This window comes from Tachyglossus aculeatus, chromosome 24, assembly GCF_015852505.1.
Source record: "Tachyglossus aculeatus isolate mTacAcu1 chromosome 24, mTacAcu1.pri, whole genome shotgun sequence".
Lineage (NCBI taxonomy): Eukaryota > Metazoa > Chordata > Mammalia > Monotremata > Tachyglossidae > Tachyglossus > Tachyglossus aculeatus.
The window spans coordinates 12,767,832-12,792,487 of record NC_052089.1 but is presented as its reverse complement, the minus strand read 5'-3'; the positions used below and the strand labels follow the sequence as shown (position 1 = coordinate 12,792,487).

The following is a 24,656-nucleotide window of genomic DNA, read 5'->3' as shown; positions in this document are numbered from 1 at the left end:
CGCCTGCTGAGAGTCCTTGGGGAATTCACTTCACTCTGTACCACAGTTTCCTAGTCTGTTTAAAGTCGTGTTCTCCCTCCCATCCTCATAGACTGTGAGCCCTGTGTGGGACAGGGACTGTCTGATCTAATTGTAGCATCTCCACCCCAGCACTTATAAGCACTTAACTTTTGTTGACCCTCATCCTTATCTGTCTGCAAAGTCTGTAAGGATAGAAGCTGTTTTTTGTCATTTTTTTTTCCAGTCCACCCTAGGATTTTCTTGAATCCCTTTTTCTGCTTTTTGGCTTCTAATAGCTTTCACCTTGTCAGAGCTGAAATGCTCCCTCTAACAGTGTCCAATGCAGCTTTGCAAGAATTACACACAAAACAATATTCTCTCTACCTCTGTGATGCAGTTGGTGCTATTGCTGTGACCCTTGGGAGATGTGCCTGGTGATCTTCAGGCATTTCTTCCCAACCCCCTCACGTACCCTCCTCCCCCCCACCCCCATTCCAGATGGGCAGAGTGTCCACCTTTTCCTCCCTCCTCCCATGGCCATTTGAACACAGCCTGAGGCAGGGCAGCAGCATTGTTGTCCCTTCAACCCCTTTGAAGACCTCGGCTGTAAGCAGAGAAATCCTCCCCTTTCAACAGAAGGAAAAAGTGTCAGGAGGCCTGCACAGTGTGGTATGGAGACAGCTATTCCCCGCCTCACCAAGCTCTTCCGACTCCTTACGCTAAGCAGGCAGTCCAGCCTGCTCCCCTTCCCTGCTCTTTTAGGCCAGGCAGGTGTTTTGGAAGGAACGAAGGAACGATTGCTTGTAGCTGGGCCGTTCACTGGGCTTGGGAATAAAAGGGTGTTTTTGCCTACTTTGCTCTTTTCTGTCCCAAAGGAAATTTAGCTTCTTTAAAACAGACAGACCTTAGGCAGGTGAGGGAAGGCAGAGGAGGGTGGCCTAATGCTGGCGTGTGACTACCTAGCTTTCAGCTGAGACTCAAATGGTCCTGTACTCAGGTCCTGTTCAGTGCTTAGAACAGTGCTTTGCACATAGTAAGCGCTTAACAAATACCATCATTATTATTACTCCCTTGGGACTTGGGGCATTCTGTTTTTGATTGCTTGTTAGCCTCCCTCTCTGTAATCTCCCAGATGCTCCAGGCATCATTCTTATCATTTCATTGTCTTAAATTTTCTATCCATTTTAAGTCTCTCCAAAGATATTTCTTTGCCTAGCCTGGCTTAGCAGCATCTGCAAAATTTGGGTACTGGGCCGCTTTACTCTCTCTTCTTCCCGCAAGGCCTTTGGGGCCTAACAAGATCCTTCTCTTTACTCAGATGTTTGATTCTTGGGTTACAGTCTCTAGACTGTAAGGTTGTTGTAGACAGGGAATATGTCTATCAACTCTGTTACATTGCACTCTCCCAAGTGCTTAGTTTAGTACTCTACACAGTAAGCACTCAATAAATCCGATTGATTTTGATTTTTATTCCCTGCCTTGAATTCAGTTTACTGAAATTTTAAAACAAGGATCATCCAAGGGCAAGCTAGTGTGTGTTCCTTTTTCAGGTAAGATCCTGTGAGATCTATACGAGAAGGTTTCTTCAAGACCAAATCCTTGGCTTTGTTGGTGCCTTGAATATTGACTCTGGAAATATTCTTAATAGCCTAAGTAGGCCCCCTTACTAAATTTTGCTTTCTCTTTTTAAAAAATTACCACTTTTTTAGTGGGATTTGGACTTTTTTTTTCCTCATCCCTTCCTCCTACTTGCTGCTGATCCCTCATTTCTAAAGGCATTCTGTAATTCTGGGGCAGGATTCTTTGATTCACCAATGCTTTGTCAGACACTCAGTTGCCTGTCTTCACTGAGACTCGGTCCATATACTCAGCATTCAAAATGACTTGCAAAAATATTCCCACTAAAACAGGATGAACTTCATTAGGGACGAGTGTACTCTGGGACAAAAAAAGGCAGAGACAGGCTAAGGACATCAGAAAACAATTCCGGATGGGGCAGGGGGACAGTGAGTCAGCATTGTGACTTGTAGATGGCAGTGTGACCTGCAGGAGTTGGGAAGGGACCCTTCTGCCACCCTGTGCGGTGGTGACATCTATGGGGTGGCTTCATTTGGAGTATCGTGTCCACTGGCATCACCATATTTTCAAGAGGATGTAGCAGAACTGAAGCCTATTCAGAGAATAGCAGGTAGAGATACGGAAACCTTGTCCCAGGAGAAAAGGTTAAAGGAATTGAGGTTTTCAATCTAAGGTACAGAATATTCTCTTCAAAGGCATGTGAGGTTATTAACGGGAGCATATTGACCAAGTCTTCTGCAGTTTGAGCTTCAAGCAGGGGGAACTTAGGGGATAAGGAAGGTTAACCAGACATTCGAGGGGATGAAATACTGGCATGTGGGAAGCTGTGGAGACCTGAAGACCTTTAAGAGAAGAACCTTTAGGTTGGGGCCTCCCTAAATCCATTCCTGAAATCTTAGATTTCAGGATTCTGGATTAAGTGATATAATTCCATTAAATTTGGTTGGATTGTAAATTAATATGTAAATAAAATGCTGTTTGAGAAGATGGTCTAATACTTTCCTGCAGATTTGCAGGTTTGAGTCTAAAAATCTTCCTTATCTGTTCTTTATCACCGTTAGAAGAGTGTCTATCAAATAAATTGGCTGTGATTTACTTCAGTCAGGATTTTGCTTTTCCTTGTGGAACTCGGGATGGGTGTATTACTTAGGTGGACAAAGTGGAATAGAGATAAAGATATCATTATTCCTTTTATGTTGAGAGAATGAAATGTCAGGGTCAACAGATAAAGTAACTTTCCCAACAAAATCCACATAAAGTCAGATTTTCCAATTTGCTGGTAGATAACATTTGATCATGAAACTTCTTGAAAGAGTTCTTATCAGCTAAATGTTTTCTTTAAACACTGCACTGCTTTCATCTCTGTGACTCCTCTTTTTTATGATATTCGTTAAGCGCTTACTATGTGCCAGGCACTGTACTAAAAGTGCTGGGGTAGATACAAGCATAGCAGGTTGTCCGCAGTCCCTGTCTGATATGAGGCTCACAGTCTTACTCCCCATTTTACAGGTGGGGAAGCTGAGGCCAGTGAAGTTGTGTGACTTGCCCAAGGTCACAGAGCAGATGAATGGCAGTACTGAGATTTAGAACCCAGGTCCTTCTGACTTTGTGGCCCATGTTCTACCCATTGGGCAAACTGCTTCTCCTTTTGTCTCTTCTGGAGACTGATTCTGTCCTTTGTCTAAAGGGAGATTGTTTTCTTACTTATCCTTTTTCTTTTCCCACCGTGTCCCTACCTGCACTCTTCCAAGCTAATCTACTCACTGTGCCACCTTCTCTCTCCTTCCATCGACCCTTTGTACCCTCCCCTTTTTACATCCAACAAATCATGGCTCTCCCCATCTTGAAACCCTTCCTGAAGTCACCTCCTCCAGGAGGCCCTCCTCGATTAACTCATAATCTTCATCTCACCCAGCTGTCACTTTAAAACATCTGAGCCGTTTAAGCACTCATCTACATCCAACCTCCTGAAATCTGCAGCATGGTGTAGTGGCTAGAGCCTGAGCCTCGGAGTGAGAAGGTCATGGGTTCTAATCCCGACTCTGCCTCTTGTCTGCCGTGCGACCTTGGGCAAGTCACTTAACTTCTCTGTGCTTCAGTTACCTCATCTGGAAAGTGGGGATTGAGACTGTGAGCCCCACATGGGACAGGAGACTGTGTCCAACCCTGTTGCTTGTATCCACCCCAATGCTTAGTACAGTGCCTGGTACATAGTAGGGGCTTAAAAAATACTATTTATTTTTTAGTGGGATATGTACATAACTCAGGTACATACTCCACCTTTCCCTTCTTCCTCCTGTCTACAAATTATTATAGTGTCCACCTTTCCAGCTACACTGTAAACTCCCTGAGGACAGCGAACAAAGTCGTATTATTGTACCCTCCCGATCACTGGGTTCAGTGCTCTGCACACAGTAGGGGGTTGACATGGGAGTCTTTTAAATTCGAGGAGAGATGCCTTTGGGGATAAGTAACAAGAGGCGAATGTGCCCTCTTCCAGAAAGTGCCCAACTACCCAGCAGTGAGGGGATAGCTAGGGTTAGGGCTAGCTAGCTACTGAGGGGATCGCTAGGGCTGGAACTGCCGTTCTGCTGCTGTCCCTCATCTCAGCACATCTAACAGTGGTTTTTTTGGAGCTTCTGCAGTAGCACAGGTAGTTGCTTCCTGGGCCGAGATTTTCTGAGGGAGGCAGACCTGTGCGGCCTAAGGGAAGGGGAGAAAGCTGGTAATCCCCCTCCCCGTCCCTCTTTCCCCCCAGATTCTGAGGTGACTTGTCATGGGAGAAAGAGGCCCACTTTGTCTCTTGTGCCTTTGGTTGTACAGATGATCCCTCGCTCCTCAGTTCTTCCCAGTTGTTCTGTGAATTGTATCTATCCTACTGGCAATGTGGAGATACAAAAACTTATCAGATGACTAAGAGTAAAACAACTGATGCGGATTTTGCCAGAAATGGTTAAAACGGGGAAATGTAATATGGAAGAGGCAAGAGGCCCACTTTGTCTCTTGTGCCTTTGGTTGTACAAATGATCCCTCTCTCTTCAGTTCTTCCCAGTTGTTCTGTGAATTGTATCTATCCTACTGGCAATGTGGAGATACAGAAACTTATCAGATGACTAAGAGTAAAACAACTGATGCGGATTTTCCCAGAAATGGTTAAAACGGGGAAATGTAATATGGTCATCCAAATGTTTCATGACCATAAACACTTGGATTTCTTAGGCTGCCTCTTCCCAAATTCAGCCCAGTTTGGGCAGAAGCATGTCACAAAGCATGTCCCCCCAACTCATTGTCCCATGTTACAAGCTAATGGCCTTGTGGACACTTCGGGTTGCATGTTTAAAAGGTCGTTTATTATGAAACCTACTTTATTCAAAGCTCCTATCCATCTTTGTTCCATCTGATAAAGTTGTGTGCTTGATACCATTGCTACTGCTTGTTAAGTTGCGTAGTTAAAGTCACCTTAAATATGGTTTTATTCCTAATAGTAATAAAAATAATAGTGGTATGAGTTAAGTGCTTACTATGCGCCAAGCAGTGTTTTGGGTATTCAAGTAGATACAAAGTAAGCAGGTTGAACACAGTCCCTAACCAACATGGGGCTCACACTCTTGATCCCCATTTTACAGATGAGGCACAGAGAAGCGAAGCGACTTGCCCAAGGTCACACAGCAGATACGCGGCAGAGCCGGGATTAGAATCCAGGTCCTCTGACTCTCAGGCCCGTGCTCTTTCCACCAGGCCTTGCTGTTTTCCTGCTGCTTTCTCTGTAACTGAGCAAGGTTTGTTCCTGTGTCCTTTCTTGGGTGCGTTGCGGGGATGTCCCATTTGCTGAACATTTGCAAACTGTTATTTGTGGGCAGAGCTGTGCTGTTGATTTATCACTTTAGCATGCTCCTGTGCAGTGGGCGCTTCCTGATTTATTGGTGCTCATTAATTCCCGCGTCTACATTATCACCTTTCCTGATGGGGCTGTTCAGATGCCAGCCACATCTTTAGCCCAGAGGGTAGCACTGTCTATTCTGGTGTGAGGCTGTTGTGCCATCCCAGACGACCTTTGCTTTAAATCGGGACAAAGCAGTGGATCTGGGATCAGATCAGTCCCTTGAAGCCTTGGGTTTATTGAGGCTAATTCATCTCTTTGGCACCCTGCACCCCAGTTAGGTAATCTGGTGTGCAGACTACAAGTTTATCATTCGGGACTTCCCTATTGAGACATTAGGGAAATTGTCTCATTATCATTTGTTTAATCTTCAGAAAATATGTGGACACGCATCTCTGCTGTCTGCCAAGAGCCCAGTCCCTGCTGGAGTCATTTCCCAACCGCACAATTGGGACAAGTCTCTTGGCCGTCCCCTGGGTTCATTTATCATGGTCTTAGTGGCTATTGAGGTTTCCTGGCTAGGGCTGGTTTTCCCCACCTCTGGCGATTCTCACGCTAATCCTTACATAAAGGTAATCAAGCAGCTGCCCAGTTCCTAAAATCATGTTTTTAAACATTGCTTTATGGACACTGGGAGCCCCATCCTTGCCTTGGATTTTCCTGGCGGAGCTGAAGCTGGGAACTAAGCTTTCACTTTACAGTCTTGTTTTCTGGCCTCTTGTCAGCACCACACCCAGTTTCCAGGTATCTAGAACACAATTTCCCACCTAGTTGGCTTGATATTCAAGTTCTATTTGTACTAAGTGACTGTGCTGGAAATTTGGAAACCCTTTTTTTTTTCCTCCCTCAACCTTTCTGGGCTTTTCAATCAAACAGTAGTATTTATTAAGCACTTACTCTGTGCAGAGCATGGTACTAAGCACTTGGGAGAGTACAGTACCGCAGAATTGGTAGACCTGGTCCCTGCCCACAATGAGCTTACAGTCTAGAAACCACCCACTGTGAGTACGCAAGGTCTCCGCATCAGTGTTTTGTTTCATTTGGGTTGTACCTTTAAAAAATCTTGACTAATTGAAATGGTTTTAATTAGTATTTCTCATTATCACTTCCTTCTAGCTTTGCATTTAAGGTTGCATAAATCAGCATTATGGACTATCCACATCCAGTATCTCTGGTCTGTAGTCATGGTGGGCGTAATGATACTATACTGAGACCTAGAACTCCCCTAGATTGTGTCCTGTTCGTAGTGATATTTTTCCTAAAATGCTAATTTAATCTTGGGAGCATCTCAGAAAATATTTATGCCAACAAATTGTTTTCATTTGAACAGAATATGAGGTCTAGCACTTGTACAGAAAATGAAAACTAATCCGATGTTGCAGGATTTTTCATTCATTCAATCATATTTATTGAGCGCTTACTGTGTGCAAAGCACTGTACTAAGCGCTTGGGAAGTACAAGTTGGCAACATATAGAAACGGTCCCTAACCAACAGCGGGCTCACAGTCTGGAAGGGGGAGACAGACAACAAAACAAAACATATTAATAAAATAAAATAAATAGAATAAATATGTACAAATAAAATAGAGTAATAAATACATACAAACATATATACATATATACAGGTGCTGTGGGGAGGGGGAGGAGGGGGCTCAGTCTGGGAAGGCCTCCTGGAGGAGGTGAGCTCTCAGTAGGGCTTTGAAGGGAAAGGATTTGGTTTTGGAGTTATCGATTCCGGAACAGAGGAAAGGGGGGCAGTGTAAATCCAGCTTGCAGTGCTGGTATCTGATGTTTTACGGAAACTTTAAAAGCCAAAACATTTCCCTTCAGTTGCATTTTGTTGAGCTGTCATTTTTTTGAGCAGTGTGGGAGGTGAAGGAAGAGGAAAGCCTATAGGGTTGTATTGAAATCAAAATGCTGTTTAGCAGAGATAATTAAAACCAAACTAATCGACTTTTATGCCTATGTGTTTAAAAATTAATTATAATTGGAACTAATTTACATATTTAGAGAAAGAGGATATATTCAGTTCTGCTAGTGTGTGTTTCCATTATGTATTTTGACTAAATGTGATGACAGAATTAAGTAATATTTTCCTGACAATGTACATGTACGCAGATGTAATGGGACACAGTGTCAGAAGAAACGGTTTGGCTCATGTACTTGGTGTTGGAGAGGGGGCAAGTAGTACAGCGTGTGTTTCTCTTAATGCAGTGTTCTGCAAGAGTGCAAGCTTGAATCTGTGTGTGTGTGCTCCAATTTTTTCTTTCCCAAATTAATTCTCACAGTTATTTGTACTTGAGAGAATCAGATACAACTTTTATAACTCCAAAAGGCTGATTTCCTGATTTCCCACCCTTTCATATCTCACTTCACATCCTGTTTCGTGACTTTTTTTTTTTTTGCCAAGTGATTCAGTCCCTATAGCCGGAGGTAAAAATAGAAAGTTCTCCTATCACTCTTCAGATTTGAGTAAGTGTACGATTGAAGAGTGACATCTTTGGGGGCCACTTTTGGAAATAGACTGAAAGGACCTGTGGTCACCCGGTAGTACAGCTGTCAAACAGATTGCCCATGAGCTGATGTTGTTTCAAGCACATGCAGGTAGGTGCTGGGATAAAAAGCACTTCTCCAGTTCCTTCCCAAGAGGCGACGCCAGCCTAAAATAGTCGCTTTAGTTCCATTTTACTACAAGACATTAAATCAGTAGTGAGTGGGATTTTTTGTAATCTTATAATGGACATTTATTTTTAAAAATTGTTTTGTAGTGTAGCGCAAGGCAGAGTCTAGTTAAGCAGTTTTATCCAAATTACTGAAATGCACTTCATATTTCATATTTTTAAAAGTATTGGTTTTGTTGAATCTAGGGTAGTCCCAGGGCAGCAGTATTAATGCCTCCCCAATTGGCATTTGGTTCCCAGATCAAGAATGTTTCAAATACCTGTCTACTGTCTTGCTACTTCTTGCAATCTTTAATATCAAGAGAGTTCCAAGGAAGGAGCTGTTTGGTAATTCAAGCAAGTACTTGGGAAGTTTAATCTCTTCTCAGCTAGTCACAAACCCTTGTATTCTTGGTGTGAAGTCCTTGAGTCAGGAATTTATCCCGTGGGCTACCATCAGCAGTTGATTGCCTCCTATCTGGAACTGGGTCGATACTGTGGCATCCAGCCAGCGTCCACACAGACATAGGTGCCAGCTCCTTGGGATGGGGCCGGGGGAAGGCGTGGTGATTGCCCCGTCCGGTGGATGAAGTACATGCCCAGCCCGCCTCGACTCCGGTCCCTGATAAACCCTTGAGTTTCCAATCAGGGTTGAAAAGATCCGAAATTATCTCTTTCTGGCCTATTGGCCCTTTGAATCCTTCCTCCTCCCAGTCCTCACTCCCCCCTAAAATCCCCATTTTCCCTTAACCCCCACACTCAGAATGAAAATTTGGCTTCTGGGCACTCTGACCTCATGAGCATGTTGGGGAATGTGGGGCTGGAAGTTTTCCAGCGATCCAGATTGGTGCCGGGTCATGGTGATTTTAGCACTGGGGGTAAGTGGTGTTGGGCACTACACAGTAGGGCCAAACTGAGTTTACTGCAGAGAGGAGAGGCCAGAGAGTTTAACCCACTATCCACATGTACATAGACCTGCTACCTCTGACTGACTAGCTGCAGGTGACAACCCTACTGAAAGCGGGAATTGAAGGGTCCACGTGTCCAGTCCTGGTGACTGAAGATACATGGTCCACCCTGGGGAGAGGCCTGGGGGTTTGGAGGAAAAACAGTTGATTTTTTTTAAACATCTGGACAGAAATGGCTTCACCTGGACTTCTGAAAATCCTTCCCTTTGTGTCCTGAAACTACTCATCTGGACTCGCATCCCTCCTGTCAGTGACCTTTCTTTCCTCGTCTTTGTATCATCTTCCAAGGGCGAGGGAGTGAACAAGTAAACCACTGTAACGCCTTCATTTTGTGCAAGATTCATAATACGAGGCAGCAGCACCATTGTAATTGCACAACTCATGATCAGGAAGACTTAGAAACAAGTGGTTTTGCTTATGCTGATCTCTTCCCCAATGCTGCATCACACTTTTCATCTTTAAAATAGGCTTTTCAAGCTCTGGCCTAAAACCACGATTATTGTTCTCCCTGCTACTTTTATTCCAACTTAGTTTTGCTGAATATTTCTTTTCCTGGGCTTTCCATTTTGGAATCTTCATGCTGTTGATGGCTCCCTGAACTTTTGTAGCCACACACACTCATTGGTGGAAGTGCTTTCTTTGAATATAAAGGAAAATTAATAGAATTCAGTGAGTGTAACAGATTCCAAGATGGAAGGTGATGGAGAAATGTGAAACGTTTTTGTTGTGTGTTTTTTCCTGAGGCTACGTGTGATTATTGTATGCCTGTCCGTGAGCCCAGAATGTGTTTTCCAAAAATACCACTATTGAAATCTCTTCGAGTCCCCAAGGGGGTTAATTCATAAGGAAAACAATGAGAAACAGGCTCCCTTTTCTGAGAATGTTTATTAGGTTACCCATGTTTAAACAGATTTCTCTTGCTTCTGTTTTTTAGGTGAGAGTGGGAGAAGATATCCCCAAGTCCTTTCCAGCCAATAACCTATCTAGATATTATTCCCTCTGCCAACTCACCCCCCGCACTCCCCCAAATCAATTTAAGCTTTGCTGTACTTTTATTAACCTCCTCTCTTTATTCTGTATCTACCTTCCTTTCTGAAAGTCCCCTTTTTCATTGCCTGGTATAAATGTTTTGTTTTAGCTGAGGAAAAGCAATCAGTTTTTGTCTTTCCTGTCTAAGCTGTTCATTCATTTATTGAGTGCTTATTGTGTGCAGAGCACTGTACTAAGCGCTTGGGAAGTACAAGTTGGCAACATATAGAAATGGTCCCTACCCAACAACAGGCTCACAGTCTAAAAGGGGGAGACAGACAACAAAACAAAACCTGTGGACAGGTGTCAAGTCACCAGAATGAATAAAAATAAAGCTAGATACACATCATTAACAAAATAAATATAATACATTAGCTGTTGAGACTTGGATGAGGATATAACACTGCAAGGGCTTCAAAATGCTTTTCACTTTTATGAGAGGCTCTTCCAGCAGTTGGGAGCTCCATTTTACAGGCAGGGAAGGTGAGGTGGCTCTAGGGAAATCCATCCCTGCATATGTGGGATGGTGTCTGCCCTGTAGGAGGTGTCGGTGTAGGAAATGTATTACTCCAAAAAATGACACACGGATGACGGAACTTTAATGAAACAGTCATGACCAACCCAGTTAAGACTAGTGTAAAATTAGCTGAATATTCTTCTTAATTTTCCCTCCAGGCTTACAGCTTTCTGCCCCTTCAGTTTTGCTTGTCCAGAGGCACCTTTCTCCCTTCTTCCTCACTTTTTCTTTTGTTTTTGACTGTTTAAGTCTCTGTCTTCACCTTCTGAGTCTGGTATGCCTTCTTAACGTTTTGCCTAGATTTTTTTTTTTCCCTCTGACCATTCAGCTGGCATGTCAGTGCAATTTTCATTCTACTCGTCCTCTGCACTGTAAAACCATTGTGGACAGGGAACATGTCTGCCAATTCTGCTGTATTGTACTCTCCCAAGAGCTTAATTATTTTGTACACATTCAGCACATACCTGTAACTTATTTGTATTGATGTCTGTCTCGCCCACCCTCTAGACTATAAACTCATTGTGGGCAGGGAATGTGTTTATTGTTGAATTGTACTCTCCCAAACGCTTAGTACCGTGCTCTGCACCTAGTAAGTGCTCAACAAATACAATTGAGTGAATTAATTCACTTGATTGATTGATTAGGTCCAGTTCTCTGTGGGTCGGAAGTTACTCGTTGCTATTTTTAGGAGGACCATTAACTTTCCTGGCTACTAGCTCAGTGCTCCCTATGTTGTGTGTATAGGCATTTCTCCTGCAGCACAGTAGTTGTGTTGCTGCAACCCCCTGCGTTAGCCCAAAATTAAATTGTCAGCAATTGTTTGTAGGAAAAGGAGGAATTCATCAGTCAATCAGTTATATTTATTGACTGCTTTCTGTGGTCAGAGCATTGTACTACGCACTTGGGAGGGGACTATACAACAGAGTTTGTAGACATGTTCCCTGCCCTTGGTTAGGAAGAAGCTGGTGTTCAGAAACAATTGAAATAATACTTGGTGTCTGTTAACCAAGGTAAATTTAAGAAGGCCTTGGAAGAGGACCCTGAAATAAACTAGTTCACCTGTTTCTGTGGCACCCTTCTGTGGTCATTGGCACCTCTTTTCAATCAACTTTCCTGAGATACCTCATTTCTACACCTGTGGTTCTTTTGCTTCTGGTAGTGCCTGATTGGCACTCCCACAAAGGTGTACTTGAGCTTGTTTCCTAGTTTTCTTCCACCTGCAAGTGTTCTGTTTTTCTGAAAATTCACGTGCATGACTTCCTGCACCCTCTTCAGCACCTCAATCTGTGCCTCCATCCTCATTAAACGTTCTTCTCGAAAATTACAGGTGATTCGTCCTTCCGCTTCCTTGTACTTGGACTTTGGTGTATTGCTTCCAGTCCTCTAGATTGCAAACTCATTGTGGGCAGGGAAAGTGTCTGTTATTGTGTTGTGTTATCCTATCTAAAGCACTTAGTACAATTCTCTGCACACAGTAAGTGCTCAATAAATACGGTTGATTGCTGATACTACCACTGATTGCTTATATATATGGGATGCTGATAATATATAGGGGATGTGCTCGTTTCTGGGTTACTTTGGTGTCTTTAAACTTGCTGGCAGCTTTCAGGTTATTCCAAAGACTGTAATTGGCTGCAGGCAAGATGGAGGGATGGAAAAGAGCAGTCTGGACTGGGTAGAAGAGATGGCGTGGACTGAGAGAGAGAGCCTAGAGAAGCAAAGTTAGATGAATTGGTTCCCCCCCAGGGGAGGGAGAGCAGAAATCTCCTCTTCATTCATTGGAAGGAGATCAGGGAGGTCCAATTCCAACTTGAAGCCTTTTTATTTTCTGGACTGTAGACTGTAAAATCTGTAAAGGCAGGATTGTCTTCTGTGTTGTACTTCCCTGGGGACTTAGTATGATGCAGAGACAATAGCCATCCAAATACCTTTGCTTAGAATAATTCCTGCCAAGTGCACTGAACACTAGTGTTCCCATAGCCATATGTACCTAGTTTTCTGTGAAAACTCTCCCCAGTAACTGTTTTCAAAAAGGGGATATGAAAATACAAGTTGATAGAGCTCACAAGTTATCTAAAATGTTTACATTTTTGGTTAAGGTGCACCACATGAAATTTTAGCATGGCAAATTTTAGAAAGTCCTCAAAAAGTGGCAGGACAAAGTGACTTCCCAAACCTATGGGTTTCCGATGGTGTCATTCTCTTAAATTTCATAGAGTTTGGATGAAAACCCTCTAAGCCTTTATTCTGGGACAGAAATTTTCAACCTCCTAGGTAGCCCTAAATTTTTTTCTAGAAATTCAAAGCCCTTGGTCAGGTTGAACCTGAAGTTCCTATTTTTAGATTGCGAGCCTTCTGAGGGACTGGGTCCAGTACCCACCTACGTGTTCTTTCCCAGTGATCAGCACCGGGTAACCACTTAATAAATGCTATTACTACATCCTGCCTCCATCTCACAGTTGTGACATGGGTTACTCACCATGGCAACAGCTGGAGCACATGAGAAGAGAAACTGCTGTGGCTGTCACCCTCTCCAGCTTTCCAGAGTGGGTGTCTCAAGAGCTGTGGAGCACTTTTTGCTGGGCTCTTAGCAGAAATACAAAGTCAATGGAGGCAGCAGCAGTTTCTCCTCCCGCCTTCTCTGACTGCTGATGCCCTTGTTTTTGGTTTTCTGGCATTCTCACCACACCAGGAAGCTGCATGAGCTCCTCCCACTCCCTCAGTGACCTTCCCTTTTCAGCATTTGGAAAACCCTCCAGTGATGCTTGTACCCTTGTTGAAAACCTCCATGCTCTGAGTATTGTGTTACTTGTATCTGCATTAACTCAACCTGCTTTACTAAGCGAAGCTCCCGGCAATTGCAGAAAGTTTAGTGCAGCTTTAGTCCCGGTGACCCAAGAACCAAGATTTGTGAACAGGAAGCTTTGAACTTGCATAGAGACTTTTATTTGTTTACAGGCTGACTCACGCAGCTTGTTTAAAGAGTTTAAAAACAACAGTGTTTTCCGAGCAAAGAAGGGCTGCTCAAGAATGTGGAAATTTGAAGCTGTAAAGTTAAAACTCTATCACTTAAAGTAATTTTCTAGTTGTCCATTTAAATAAGATTTTTGATTAGAAAGTGGGTCCGTAAAAAAAAAAGGATGAAGTTCAGTTTTTTTCTTTCTCACGCATCTGTATTCTACTTTGTCACCAAAAATACGCACAGAGAGTCTCCCCCAATCTGAGCTCTCAAAAATTCATGTTAAAGTGAACTAGCCAGAAGGAGAGGGGGAGGATCATGATAAAGTTGAAAGCATATGACCCACATGGACCTTAATGGAATGACATTTGCCTAGCCCAGTGGAAAAATATCCAGTGGCGGGTCAGCAGGTTTGTAACTCAAAAGTGTCTGGGGATTTTATGGAGGAGCAAAGAATGTGTTTTAAAGTCTCCAGTGAGGGGTGGCCACTGACCGCTGTTCCATCTAGAGGACAGGGAGACACTCCCAGTGGCACGTGATGGCATCATAGCTCTGGAGGGGAGCATTAGTGCTTCACGGGGAGCCCCGAACCCCCTTCTTCCCAGAACAGCATAAAGCCTGACCCAGTGCCCAATCTATGGACCATAGTGGAAGGAAGCTAGGCCCTGAAAATTGGCAACAACACTGTAAAGTCCCTGGGACTATATCAGAAACGGGACGGAAGACAGACCAGCAGAGAACCAGACTGCTTTGTTATAAAACTGGCTGTCCTTTCTAAAAACTGCCTCATTACACAGGGAGCCGTGAGGGTACCATATGGCCTAGAACTTTCAAGTGGGAGATGAGATGCAAATAACTAACCAGTGGTCAAATAGAACATTCGTTTGCCCCTGTAGAAAATATTAGAGGCAAGATTAAGCAGGGCATTACGGAGGAAATGGTTTTAGTGTCTCAGTCCTGAGTGCAAGAGTGGTACACCAAAGATAATATACTTTGATACACAGGTACAGACTGACATACAGAAAGAGGTGTGCTTCTTGGAAGAAGTTCATTGAAAAAAGCTGGTTCATCAGGGACCCCCGGGACTAGGGGCTAAAAGAAATCACGCTTGTTTGAACCCCACTCCCCCCATTTCCAGTAGCGTTGCTCAGTGGAAAGAGCCCAGGCTTGGGAGTCAGAGGCCATGGGTTCTAATCTCGACTCCGCCACTTGTCAGCTGTGTGACTTTGAGCAAGTCACTTAACTTCTCTGTGCCTCAGTTACCTCATCTATAAAATGAAGATTAAGACTGTGAGCCCCACATGGGACAACCTGATCACCTTGTATCCCCCCCCAGCGCTTAGAACAGTGCTTCGCACATAGTAAGTGCTTAACAAGTGCCATCATTATTATTATCACCATCAGATTCCTGCCTTCTGGTGCTTTATGACATTGACAGGTTTCACCATGTAGTGAAAGTTCTGTGGTAAAACATTTCTTCAGGTTGGCAAATATGTTTAAACCCACGTGTGAAGTAGCTATGAATTCAAAGAATAATTTCAGTATCATTTCAGTGTAGTTGCTATTTTCGTGGGGACCCCTGGCTTGCTCATTTGTTTATTTCTAAAGACCATAAGGTAATATTTTGCTTCTGTTTGTGTTATTTGACTTACGGTTTCAAAACAACTCTGGCTTTTGTTTTTCAGTGTAGAAAGTGGACCCGTCAGTGTTAGTGAGAAAAAAGAAAATGTTCCCTCACCAGAGCCAGCCAAGGTATTGTGTACATACGGATTTTAGTAGAGCAATGTTTATTTTTCAAAACTGTGGTTGTAAAAGAAAATGTTTGTCATCTCCTTTGTTCACTCTCTGCTTTGAACCTCTTAGGCTACACTTTGATTTCAAAATAATGTGATGCTTTTGTAGGCCTCCCATTTTTATAACTAATGGAGTTTTCTTCATCGTTATGGCAGAGACGGCATGTATTAAGTTATTGCATAGAGAACAACCCGAGAACTTTGTTTTGCGGAATTTGTAAATAAGCTCTTGCCAGTGAATCTGTAATCAGTTTAAGATATTACTTTTCAGTTTCTTTTGGCTGGTAGGGTGTTGAAGGGTGGCTTGTAAGAGAGCTGGCTTGATTGAAAGTGAAAATTCTTACCTGCATAGTATCTTTCAGTGTGCCCAGGATTGAGGTCAGCCAGTGCAGTGTTCAGGTTACATTGCAAGCCATTTGACAGCCAATTGTGTTACGATTAGTAGGTGGAGTTAGAGCTGAGAGTCTTCTTCCATGGGACAAGATTATATAATAGCTCCACTGGAGAGTGATTCCCTCATCTTTCAAAGTTCATTTACAAATCTGGCTTCCAGTGTCCCATTCACGTCAGCTTTCCCTGCTGTTCCTGGTCAGTGGCCGAAGCATTTTCATCTCCACATATCTGTCTGGCCCACCAGAGACCTAGAGGGTCGTGAGCCAAAAATTACAAGGCGCTTTTTCAGATAAAGGATTTTTTTGTAATACCTAATGTATCTCTGGGAAGTATTGAGCGCTCCATGGTTCAGTGATTTGCATACTTCTGATATTGGAAGGCATCCCACAAGTCATTGGATTAGATCCAAGGTAACTTTTTTATGGTTCATAAATAATAATCCATGTAGAAGCTCTTTAGTAACTAAGACATTTCAGTAGCAATTAGGTAGGTAATTAGAGTGTACTGAGTCACCACAACTTGTTATTGATTTGGACCGAAACCCATCTTTTCCTACTAGGTGCAGCCAGTGTGGACTAAACATAGCGAAGGCAGAGCTGATTAAACATTCCTTTCGTAACCGGCATCTAAATTCCTTTGGTATTAAGTCTCACCACTCTTTCACCTTCCTGAGGAAAAAATTTTACAGTCATTTTCAACTTTTTTTTCCCCTTCATTCCTTCCCACATTCTGCTGGGGACTCGATCTGCATTCCTCCCTGCCATCCACCCACCTCTCCCTCTGTAGTCCCCAAAACAAAACCTAGCTCAAATACCAGCCATTTCTCCCCTAGACACCAAAGATTATGAGGGAGAAATTATGTTTTACACCAGCAGAACCAACTCTTTTCTGGTCAGAAAAGTTCAATTATTTCAATTAAAATAATTCTGTCAATTGAAAGTGGGGTGGGATCCTAGACTTTTGCCTAAATTACAATCTTTAATATTTTCTCTTTTCTGGTCAGAAGAGAAAACATTGAAGATTGTAATTTAGGCAAAAGTCTAGGATCCCACCCCACTTTCAATTGACAGAATTATTTAACAGTCATAAAGCTTAAGTTTGTTTTGGCACAGTACTGGAATTTAAGTAGAGCAAACCAGCTGTTGAGGGGTGTCTTGTGATAGATAATTCAGGAATTAAACACTCTTTATTATCAACTAGGCAGTGGAGGCAGTAAAATCAATATTGGTAGTAATTTTTATCATTTGGGCAAAGTCTAGACCACTGGTTTTCCCCCATCTCAACCTTTCCCTTCTCCCCCTCCTCCTTCAAGACTCACCTCTCCCATAGAAAAACAAACATATCCATCACCTCTGGTGATGACTGCAAAGGAGGGAAGTAATGACAGGCCCAACTACCATGATAATCCAAGCACTTACTATATCCCACCTTGACTACTGCATTAGCCTCCTCCCTGATCTCCCTGCCTCTCTCCTCTTCAGTCATACTTCACTCTGCTGCCTGCATTGTTTTCCTAAAAAAAAAAAAAAAATTCAGTCCATAGCTTCCCACTTCTCAGAAACCTCCAGTGGCTACCCATCCTCCTCAACAAAAAACAGAAACTCTTTACTATTGACTTTAAGGAACTCAAATCAGCTCTCTCTCTTACCTTATCTCATTGATCTCCTACTACACCCCAACCCACACACTTCACACATGTAACGCCAGCCTATTCAGTGTGCCTCAAACTCATCTATCTTGCTGCTGAACCCTTTCTCACATCCTCCTTCTGTTCTGCAATTCCCTCCCCATTCATATAACAGATCACCTTTCTCCCCACCTTCAAAGCCCTTCTAAAATAACATCTCCTCCAAGAGGCCTTTCCTGACTAAGTCCTCATTTCACCTCCCTACTGTGTTGCTAATGCACTCAGATCTGTACCTCTTAAGCACTTGATATTCCCCTCACCCCAGAGTTCTTATGTACATATACTTACACTCTGCCATTTCCCTTACTGGCAGCTTATTTTAATGTCCTTGTGGGTATGGATCATGTCTACCAACTCTGTCCTATTGTACTTTCCCAAATGCTTAGTACGGTGCTTTGCACACTGTAAAGACTTAATGAATACCATTAATGATTGATTGATCCTCCAGCCAGAAATTGAGGAAATTTTGTGTTAGGACTCCAGAAGGAAACCCTAAAGGGTCTGATTCATTATTCTTAATAAAAAAGTCACTTTGTGTGTGCGCGTGTGCACACACAAGCACAGATTTTAATATGCCATTATTTCTCCTTGTGGTTTTTTCTTCTACTTTGAAGTTGCTGTAGCGAGTTAATTTTAGGTTGGATTACTGAGGCAGGAATATTTCTGCTTTTTACTACTTCAGGTATGTAATAAAATCATATGTGGTGTTCATTAAGTATCCTCTACTCCACAAATACTGCTTTTCAAAAGTTTTTACTGAATTCCTTTGATGATTAAAACCACAAGAATTGCTGGTTTGGTAAAATAAGAAATGGATTGCAAGGCTTTCTCTGGGAGAACCTGTGTTCATACAGACTTAATGACTTACCTCTGCAGGTTTAGCCCATGGTCCTGTTTCTTGCAAATATGTTACCCTGATCTATTCTTGAAAATTGTTTTATTACATACTTAAGCTAGCTTTTTGTGTGTTGGCACTTTAGTACTTAGCATCAAAGTCCATTAGAATTTGTATTTTAGCCTCAGAGTTCCTCAAAATGACACACACGAGCACCTACCATTAGGTGTGGTAGCATACTCTGTGCTCAAAAATTGTTGGAGGACAGTGATCAGATCAATATTTCAATCTCTTGAAAAAACTTCCCTTTCCACTTAGGGAACTGCTTTTCATAGAGGTCATCTTTTAGGGTAGTTTAGGGAAAATTTTCTGTATTATATACTCTGTACCTTCTTTCAATTTATGTCAAAATGAATGTTACCTGAAAAGATGGAAATAAATATGGTCTAAGAAAAAGCTCTAATTTGCTTCTAGCAGACCTGGAGGTGTTTTTTTTTAAAAAAAAATAGAATGTGTAGCAGATAACTTTCAGAAAATAATTTTATGACACAAATACTCATACTAAGAAAATTGAACACTGGCTGGCTGACGATTTTTTTTATGAAATTTTATTTTCATAGCTCAAGTCAGTAAATATGGGAAATGGAGCTAGGGATATTGTGTCTGAGTTAGAAAAAGAGGGACAGACAAAAGGTGGATGGCCTGTCTAGCCTGCTTTTAAAAAAATATTTAATTGCATGCATATCATTTGTACTCAGTTTTAAAGTATCTTTTTGGGAAAGGAAAATGGGAACTCCCAGTTTGGATTCCTATTCTCAACTGCCACATCCCAAGGTGAGAACATAGAAGCTCTTCCCAGCCCATTCTGGTTCTGCTTCCATATTCATTCATTCGTTCAATAGTATTTATTGAGTGCTTACTGTGTGCAGAGCACTGTACTAAGCACTTGGGAAGTACAAATAGGCAACATATAGAGATGGTCCGTACCCAACAACGGGCTCACAGTCTAGAAGGGGAAGACAGACAACAGAACAAAACAAGAAGATTTCAGTACCATCAGAATAAATAGAATTATAGCTATATACACGTCATTAATAAAATAGGGTAATATGTACAAGTATACACAAGTGCTGTGGGAAGGGGGTAGGAGGGGAGGAGGAGAAAAGGTGGGGGCTCAGTCTGGGAAGACCTCCTGGAGGAGGTGAGCTCTCAGTAGGGCTTTGAAGTTTGACGGATGTGTAGAGGGAGGGCATTCCAGGCCAGAGGTAGGATGTGAGCCGGGGGTCCACGGCAGGACAGGCGAGAACGAGGCCCATTGAGGAGGTTAGCGGCAGAAGAGCGGAGGGTGTGGGCTGGGCTGGAGAAGGAGAGAAGGGAGGTGAGGTAGGAGGGGGCGAGGGGATGGAGAGCTTTGAAGCCAAGAGTGAGGAGTTTTTTCTTCATGTGAAGGTTGACAGGCAACCACGGGAGATTTTTGAGGATTTTCCATATGTGGTCTTCCTCCAGCTGCGACAAGGGCACCAGCTCGGGGCTGATCAAACCAGTCCAGATTTTGTTCTTCTCCTGCCCCTCCTGTCTTTCATCATCAATGGTATTTATTGAGCGTTACTGTGTGCAGAGCCCTGAAGTAAGCACTTTCCCCACTTAATTGCTCAACAGCCTGTCCATGTGAATTGGGGAGGCAGGAGGAGACGGGATGAGAAAAAGAAAGTCTCATCTGTCACCTAAGACAAATTTTCTTGGAAATAGCCAAAATTATTTCTGATCTAATTACCTTCTTTCCAGCCAGCCCATAGAACTGTGGTTGGGAAACAGTGTGGCATAGTAGAAAGTGCGGGGACCTGGAATCTAATACTGGCTCTGCCACTTGCCTACTTTCTGACCTTGGGATAGTCATTTTTTCCTTATCTGTAAAAGGCAGATGAAATACCTGTTCTTAAGCTTCAATTGGGTGGTCCCCTCCCAGCCTGGGGGGAGGGGTGGCTATGACATTCTGGACCCTCTGCCTTCCCTACACCCTAGTGAAGCTGTAGTGGAATCTGCAAACTCATTTTGGGTAGGGAATGTGTCTTTCAACTCTGTAGTATTGTGTTCTCCCAAATGCACACGGAAAGCACTCAATAAATTCACTGATGCCACCCAGAACTACTCCAGGGTGGGGTAGTGTGTTTGTGTGTGTTGGGGGTGGGGGGCATGGATTAAAAGCCAAAAGCAGTGCACAAAACTAAGGTTTATCAATTCAACTTGGACAGTTTAGAAATCCAAATCATAGTGGCAAGCCTCTTCCTCTATGCTTCCAAATCATTTCTGATGAGCAGGGCCTTAGAGCTGATTTTTTTCCTCCAAGCCCTGGTGATGGAGCTAATGAAGTATTGTGTAAATGATCTTCTTGTGATTATGTTTTTGGATGCAAGCTTAATTATAGCATTTATTAAGCACTTACTCTATGCCAAGCACTTTGCTCAGTGCTAGGATAGATACAAGATGCATGTTTACCTGATAGTCTACCCCACCCTGTCGGACTAACCCTGTTTCTTGTCGAAGACCTTGGGACTGATAGTTTAGTCAAAGATGAGCAAAGGAGTGCTTACCCCTCAGCCAGTCAGTCCCTGATCTCACCTGGCCACAGTCTACTGGAAAACGCTGTATCATCCGCTCTTGGAAATGTAGATTTTTGTGGCATGGAGGAGTGGAGAAACAGTATAAACTGGGACTCCCCTCCCTCAAAGAGCCAGCATTAATGAAGGGAAACAGGGCAAAATGAATGGCTTCAGAGGAAGAAACTTGTTAATGGCCATGAACACCATCCCATCCTGACCAGCCTTCCTTGGTTGGGAATTTAATTCTCCAGGACAGTATTTGGGTTTGGCCAGAAGCAGATTTCTTGATCCTAGAAACGTTCTGTATGGATAGTGTTAACATTCTTGTTCCGCTCATTTGAGAGAACAATGCAAAACTGTACTCTTGGCAAGCTGATGCTGACCCCGCCTAAGCAGAAACTGTGGCCTTCTGAGGGGTAGTCAGCTCTCTTTACTGGCTTTTGGCACTGACGGCTGTATTTCTGTATGATTTTAACTGTAAATGCCTACATGACTTAGATTTCTTTTTTCCAAGTCATGATTCCCAAGTCTTCCGGATTCACTTTTTTAAAAGTGCTGAGATAAAAATCCATTGGTACTTATCACTTAAGATGTGCCAATTTCTCGGTACATTAAGGAGATTTAGAGGGGAAAAAAGTGTTTATCGCCATAGGTTTTGTAATCCCTGACTGGGGAACAGAGATGAAGAAAACTATACCCTGGGCATAGTAACCCAAGAACCTGTGGGAGTGCCCAGGAACCAAAAGCTAATGCTGTTTGGTGAGAGCTTCTTGGTGAAGAGGCAGTGTTGCATTTTCAATCAGTAATATAATCTATGTTCGAGACTAAAGGTCAGTGTTTCCAGTGAATCAAGCTGTCAGATGGTAGTAAGTAGCATATTATCTGAAAGCAGTGTATTAGAAGTATGTGTCCAGGCATTTTTAATTGGAGCACTGTTCATTTTTAATGTCCACACACTTGCAGTGAAGGCATCAACTGCATGTGCAGAAGATGCATTAAACAGTGTGAATCCTATCGGGCTATCCTTGTCTTTAGGGGAGGAATGAACCTTCAGATAGAAACAATATTTGAATGGAAAGAAATGCTTTTCTGACATTTTGTAAAGGAAATGTGCTTGTTAACCTTTACCAGATTTCACTGATCTTGCCACAGGAATGGAGGTAATTTGGAAACATCGCATCTTCTGATTCTCACTTCTCATGCTACCTACTTTTCAAAAAGGCAGTAAGAAAAAGACTTCATATATACACACATTGGAGAGTCTGGGATAGGGGAGGTGTCTTCTTTTGGGTCAGGCTTTCAACTAGTCATTTCTCACTTGCTTGTTCAAGTAACTGTTTATTATGCAGGACAAACAAAATCAATTCTTATCTTCATTTTCAGTTGTACCTGCAAAATATTACCCTGTATTCATATCCTAATAGTGGGGTTTGGTGAAAGAAAACATTAATTGCAGCTTTTAAAATTCAACACATTGTGGCATATGGCTTTATTATTTGAGAGTGAGTAACATCGAAAGAATGAATAATTCATTGAGGCCAGAAATGTGATCGGCACTGGGTGGAACACCAAGGTGGGCGGGATTCTTTTTCCTGGTGTTACAGTGGAAGCACAGAAGTGAAGACAGAAGAAAATGCTTGCTAAAGTTATACTTGTTTTGGAACATATTGGCTCCAACTCTCCAAAAGTGACTTTTGGGTGACTTGACTCCAGTTTTTCTCCAAATCATGACTTTAGAACAGAACCACATGTTTTTTTTTTTTTCTTCTTTAAAGACAGTGCTGCTCAGATTCCTCATTTCCATAAGCAATGTATCCATATTAACATGTGGGTGGTCAAAGTGCAGACCAAGGAATGCCAGATTCTTTGGGCAAAGAGGTTTTCCTTTTAGCGGAGAGGTTCCCATGCTCGTCACAATACTAGCAATACTAGTAATTGTGGTAATTGTTAAGTCCTTACTATGTGCCAGGCACTATACTAAGTGCTGGGGTAGGTACAAGCAAATCAGGTTGGTCACAATTCCTGTCCCACATGGGACTCATGGTCTTAATCTCCATTTTACTGGGGGAGGTAACTGAGGCACCAAGAAGTGAAGTGACTTGTCCAAGGTCACTCAACAAACAAGTGGTGGAGTTGGGATTAGAATCCAGGTCCTTTTCGACTCCCACGCCTGTGCTCTGTCCACTGGTCCACATTGCTTGTCATGTTCTTCAGCTAGCTTTCAATTCCACACTATTTGAATGACATCTCAGTTCATTTTATTCATTAGTCTTGGGAAACAAAGGAATCATAAACTAGATAGAATACAGTGGTATTTTGTAGGTACATACAATCTTCAGTTTCATGCCCTTCAAATAGGAGAGAGTCATTAAGTTTCAAGTCTAGGAAGTACACCTATGTCAAGTACCCAGAGTGATATTTCTTTTGTTCAGACAAACATGGACAATGTTGTCCTGAATAGAGCATTACTGTTGAAATGGAAATCAGCTGGATTATTCAATAATCACAAATTACTGGCATGAGGTTATAGCTCCACTTAGAAATGATAGTGTTCAATTTGGGGTTTCGCAGTGCAATATGGGTTTTTTAGTTTGTTGCCACTGCCTGTGGACAGTTTTACCTTAGTTTTGTGAGCCTTTTGTTTCAACTTTGCTTTCCTCCTAAGGGCAGGCAGGCATCATGTCTAGTAGCTCTATTGAATGCTCCCAAGTGCATAGTACAGTACTTTGCACAGAGGAAGCATTCAGTTAATAGGGTCCATTGATTGATTTTACTCAGTAGTGGTGTGCATTTCATGTGCTTCCACGCTAGTTGGTTTCATATGGTATTTGGACTCAGGTCTTTAAAGGTAAACAGGTACAAGAGTGAATGACCAAAAGGGGAGCAGTACTGACATAAGTGTGTAGTGGATAGAACATAAATTGGGGAGTCAGAAGGTCATGGGTTCTAATCCCACTTCTGCCATACGTCTGCTGCTTGACCTTGGACAATTCACTTCACTTCTATGTGCCTCAGTTACCTCATAGGTAAAATGGGGATTGAGACTGTGAACCCCACATGGCCAGGGACTGTTTCCAGCATGATTCTCTTGTTTCCACCTCAGCACTTAGTAGTAAGCACATTACAAATACCATTATTATTATTAAGCATCCATCTAGCTGTGCAGAATATGAACACACGTAGAGAAAAAGGTAATAAAGGAACAGTTGCCCAGTTCTTAAACATATTGGCTCCCCAAATGGTACAGGTACTGTGTCTGATCTGATTATCTTGTATCTATGCCATTATTGGGCTCCATGCTTGGCACATAATAAGCACTTAACATACCATTTTTATTGTTATCATCACCATATGGAAGGGTGAGGTGGTTGTGTAGCCTTAAACACCAAAGGACTTGTTGGAAATGACCCGTTTACCACATTACTCTTAATTTTGTATACTCTGCAAGTTTCCTCCTCTTCCTCCCAATTCTAATTTGCTCTTGGCTTGCTTTCACTGTGCTTCCTGGCAACATGAAGAAACCCATGTTGCATTTCTTTGGGAATGCCCATGAACCCTTTGGAAATGTAAAGCAATAACCTTCGTTTGTCTTTGACTATTGCTGTATTTTCCCGAATGTCTACTAGTTTTCTGCACCCAGTAAGCCCTCAAATATTGTTGAATTAACCACGGTTACTGGTAAAATATTATTATCATGGACCGTGGTAGAGATTATTCAGTAATTTGTTTTTTAAAAAACACCTATGCTAAAGCAAGA

General features: G+C 42.5%; 1 protein-coding gene across 1 annotated transcript in view; it reads left to right on the top strand.

Annotated features, from left to right (window-relative positions):
* CRYBG3 (crystallin beta-gamma domain containing 3) overlaps positions 1-24,656 on the top strand; it is a 100,289-nt gene that overhangs the window by 9,130 nt on the left and 66,503 nt on the right. The window contains exon 2 of the mRNA XM_038766203.1: positions 15,277-15,343. Coding sequence (XP_038622131.1) covers positions 15,277-15,343 — 67 coding nt within the window. The remainder of the gene's footprint in view (positions 1-15,276; positions 15,344-24,656) is intronic.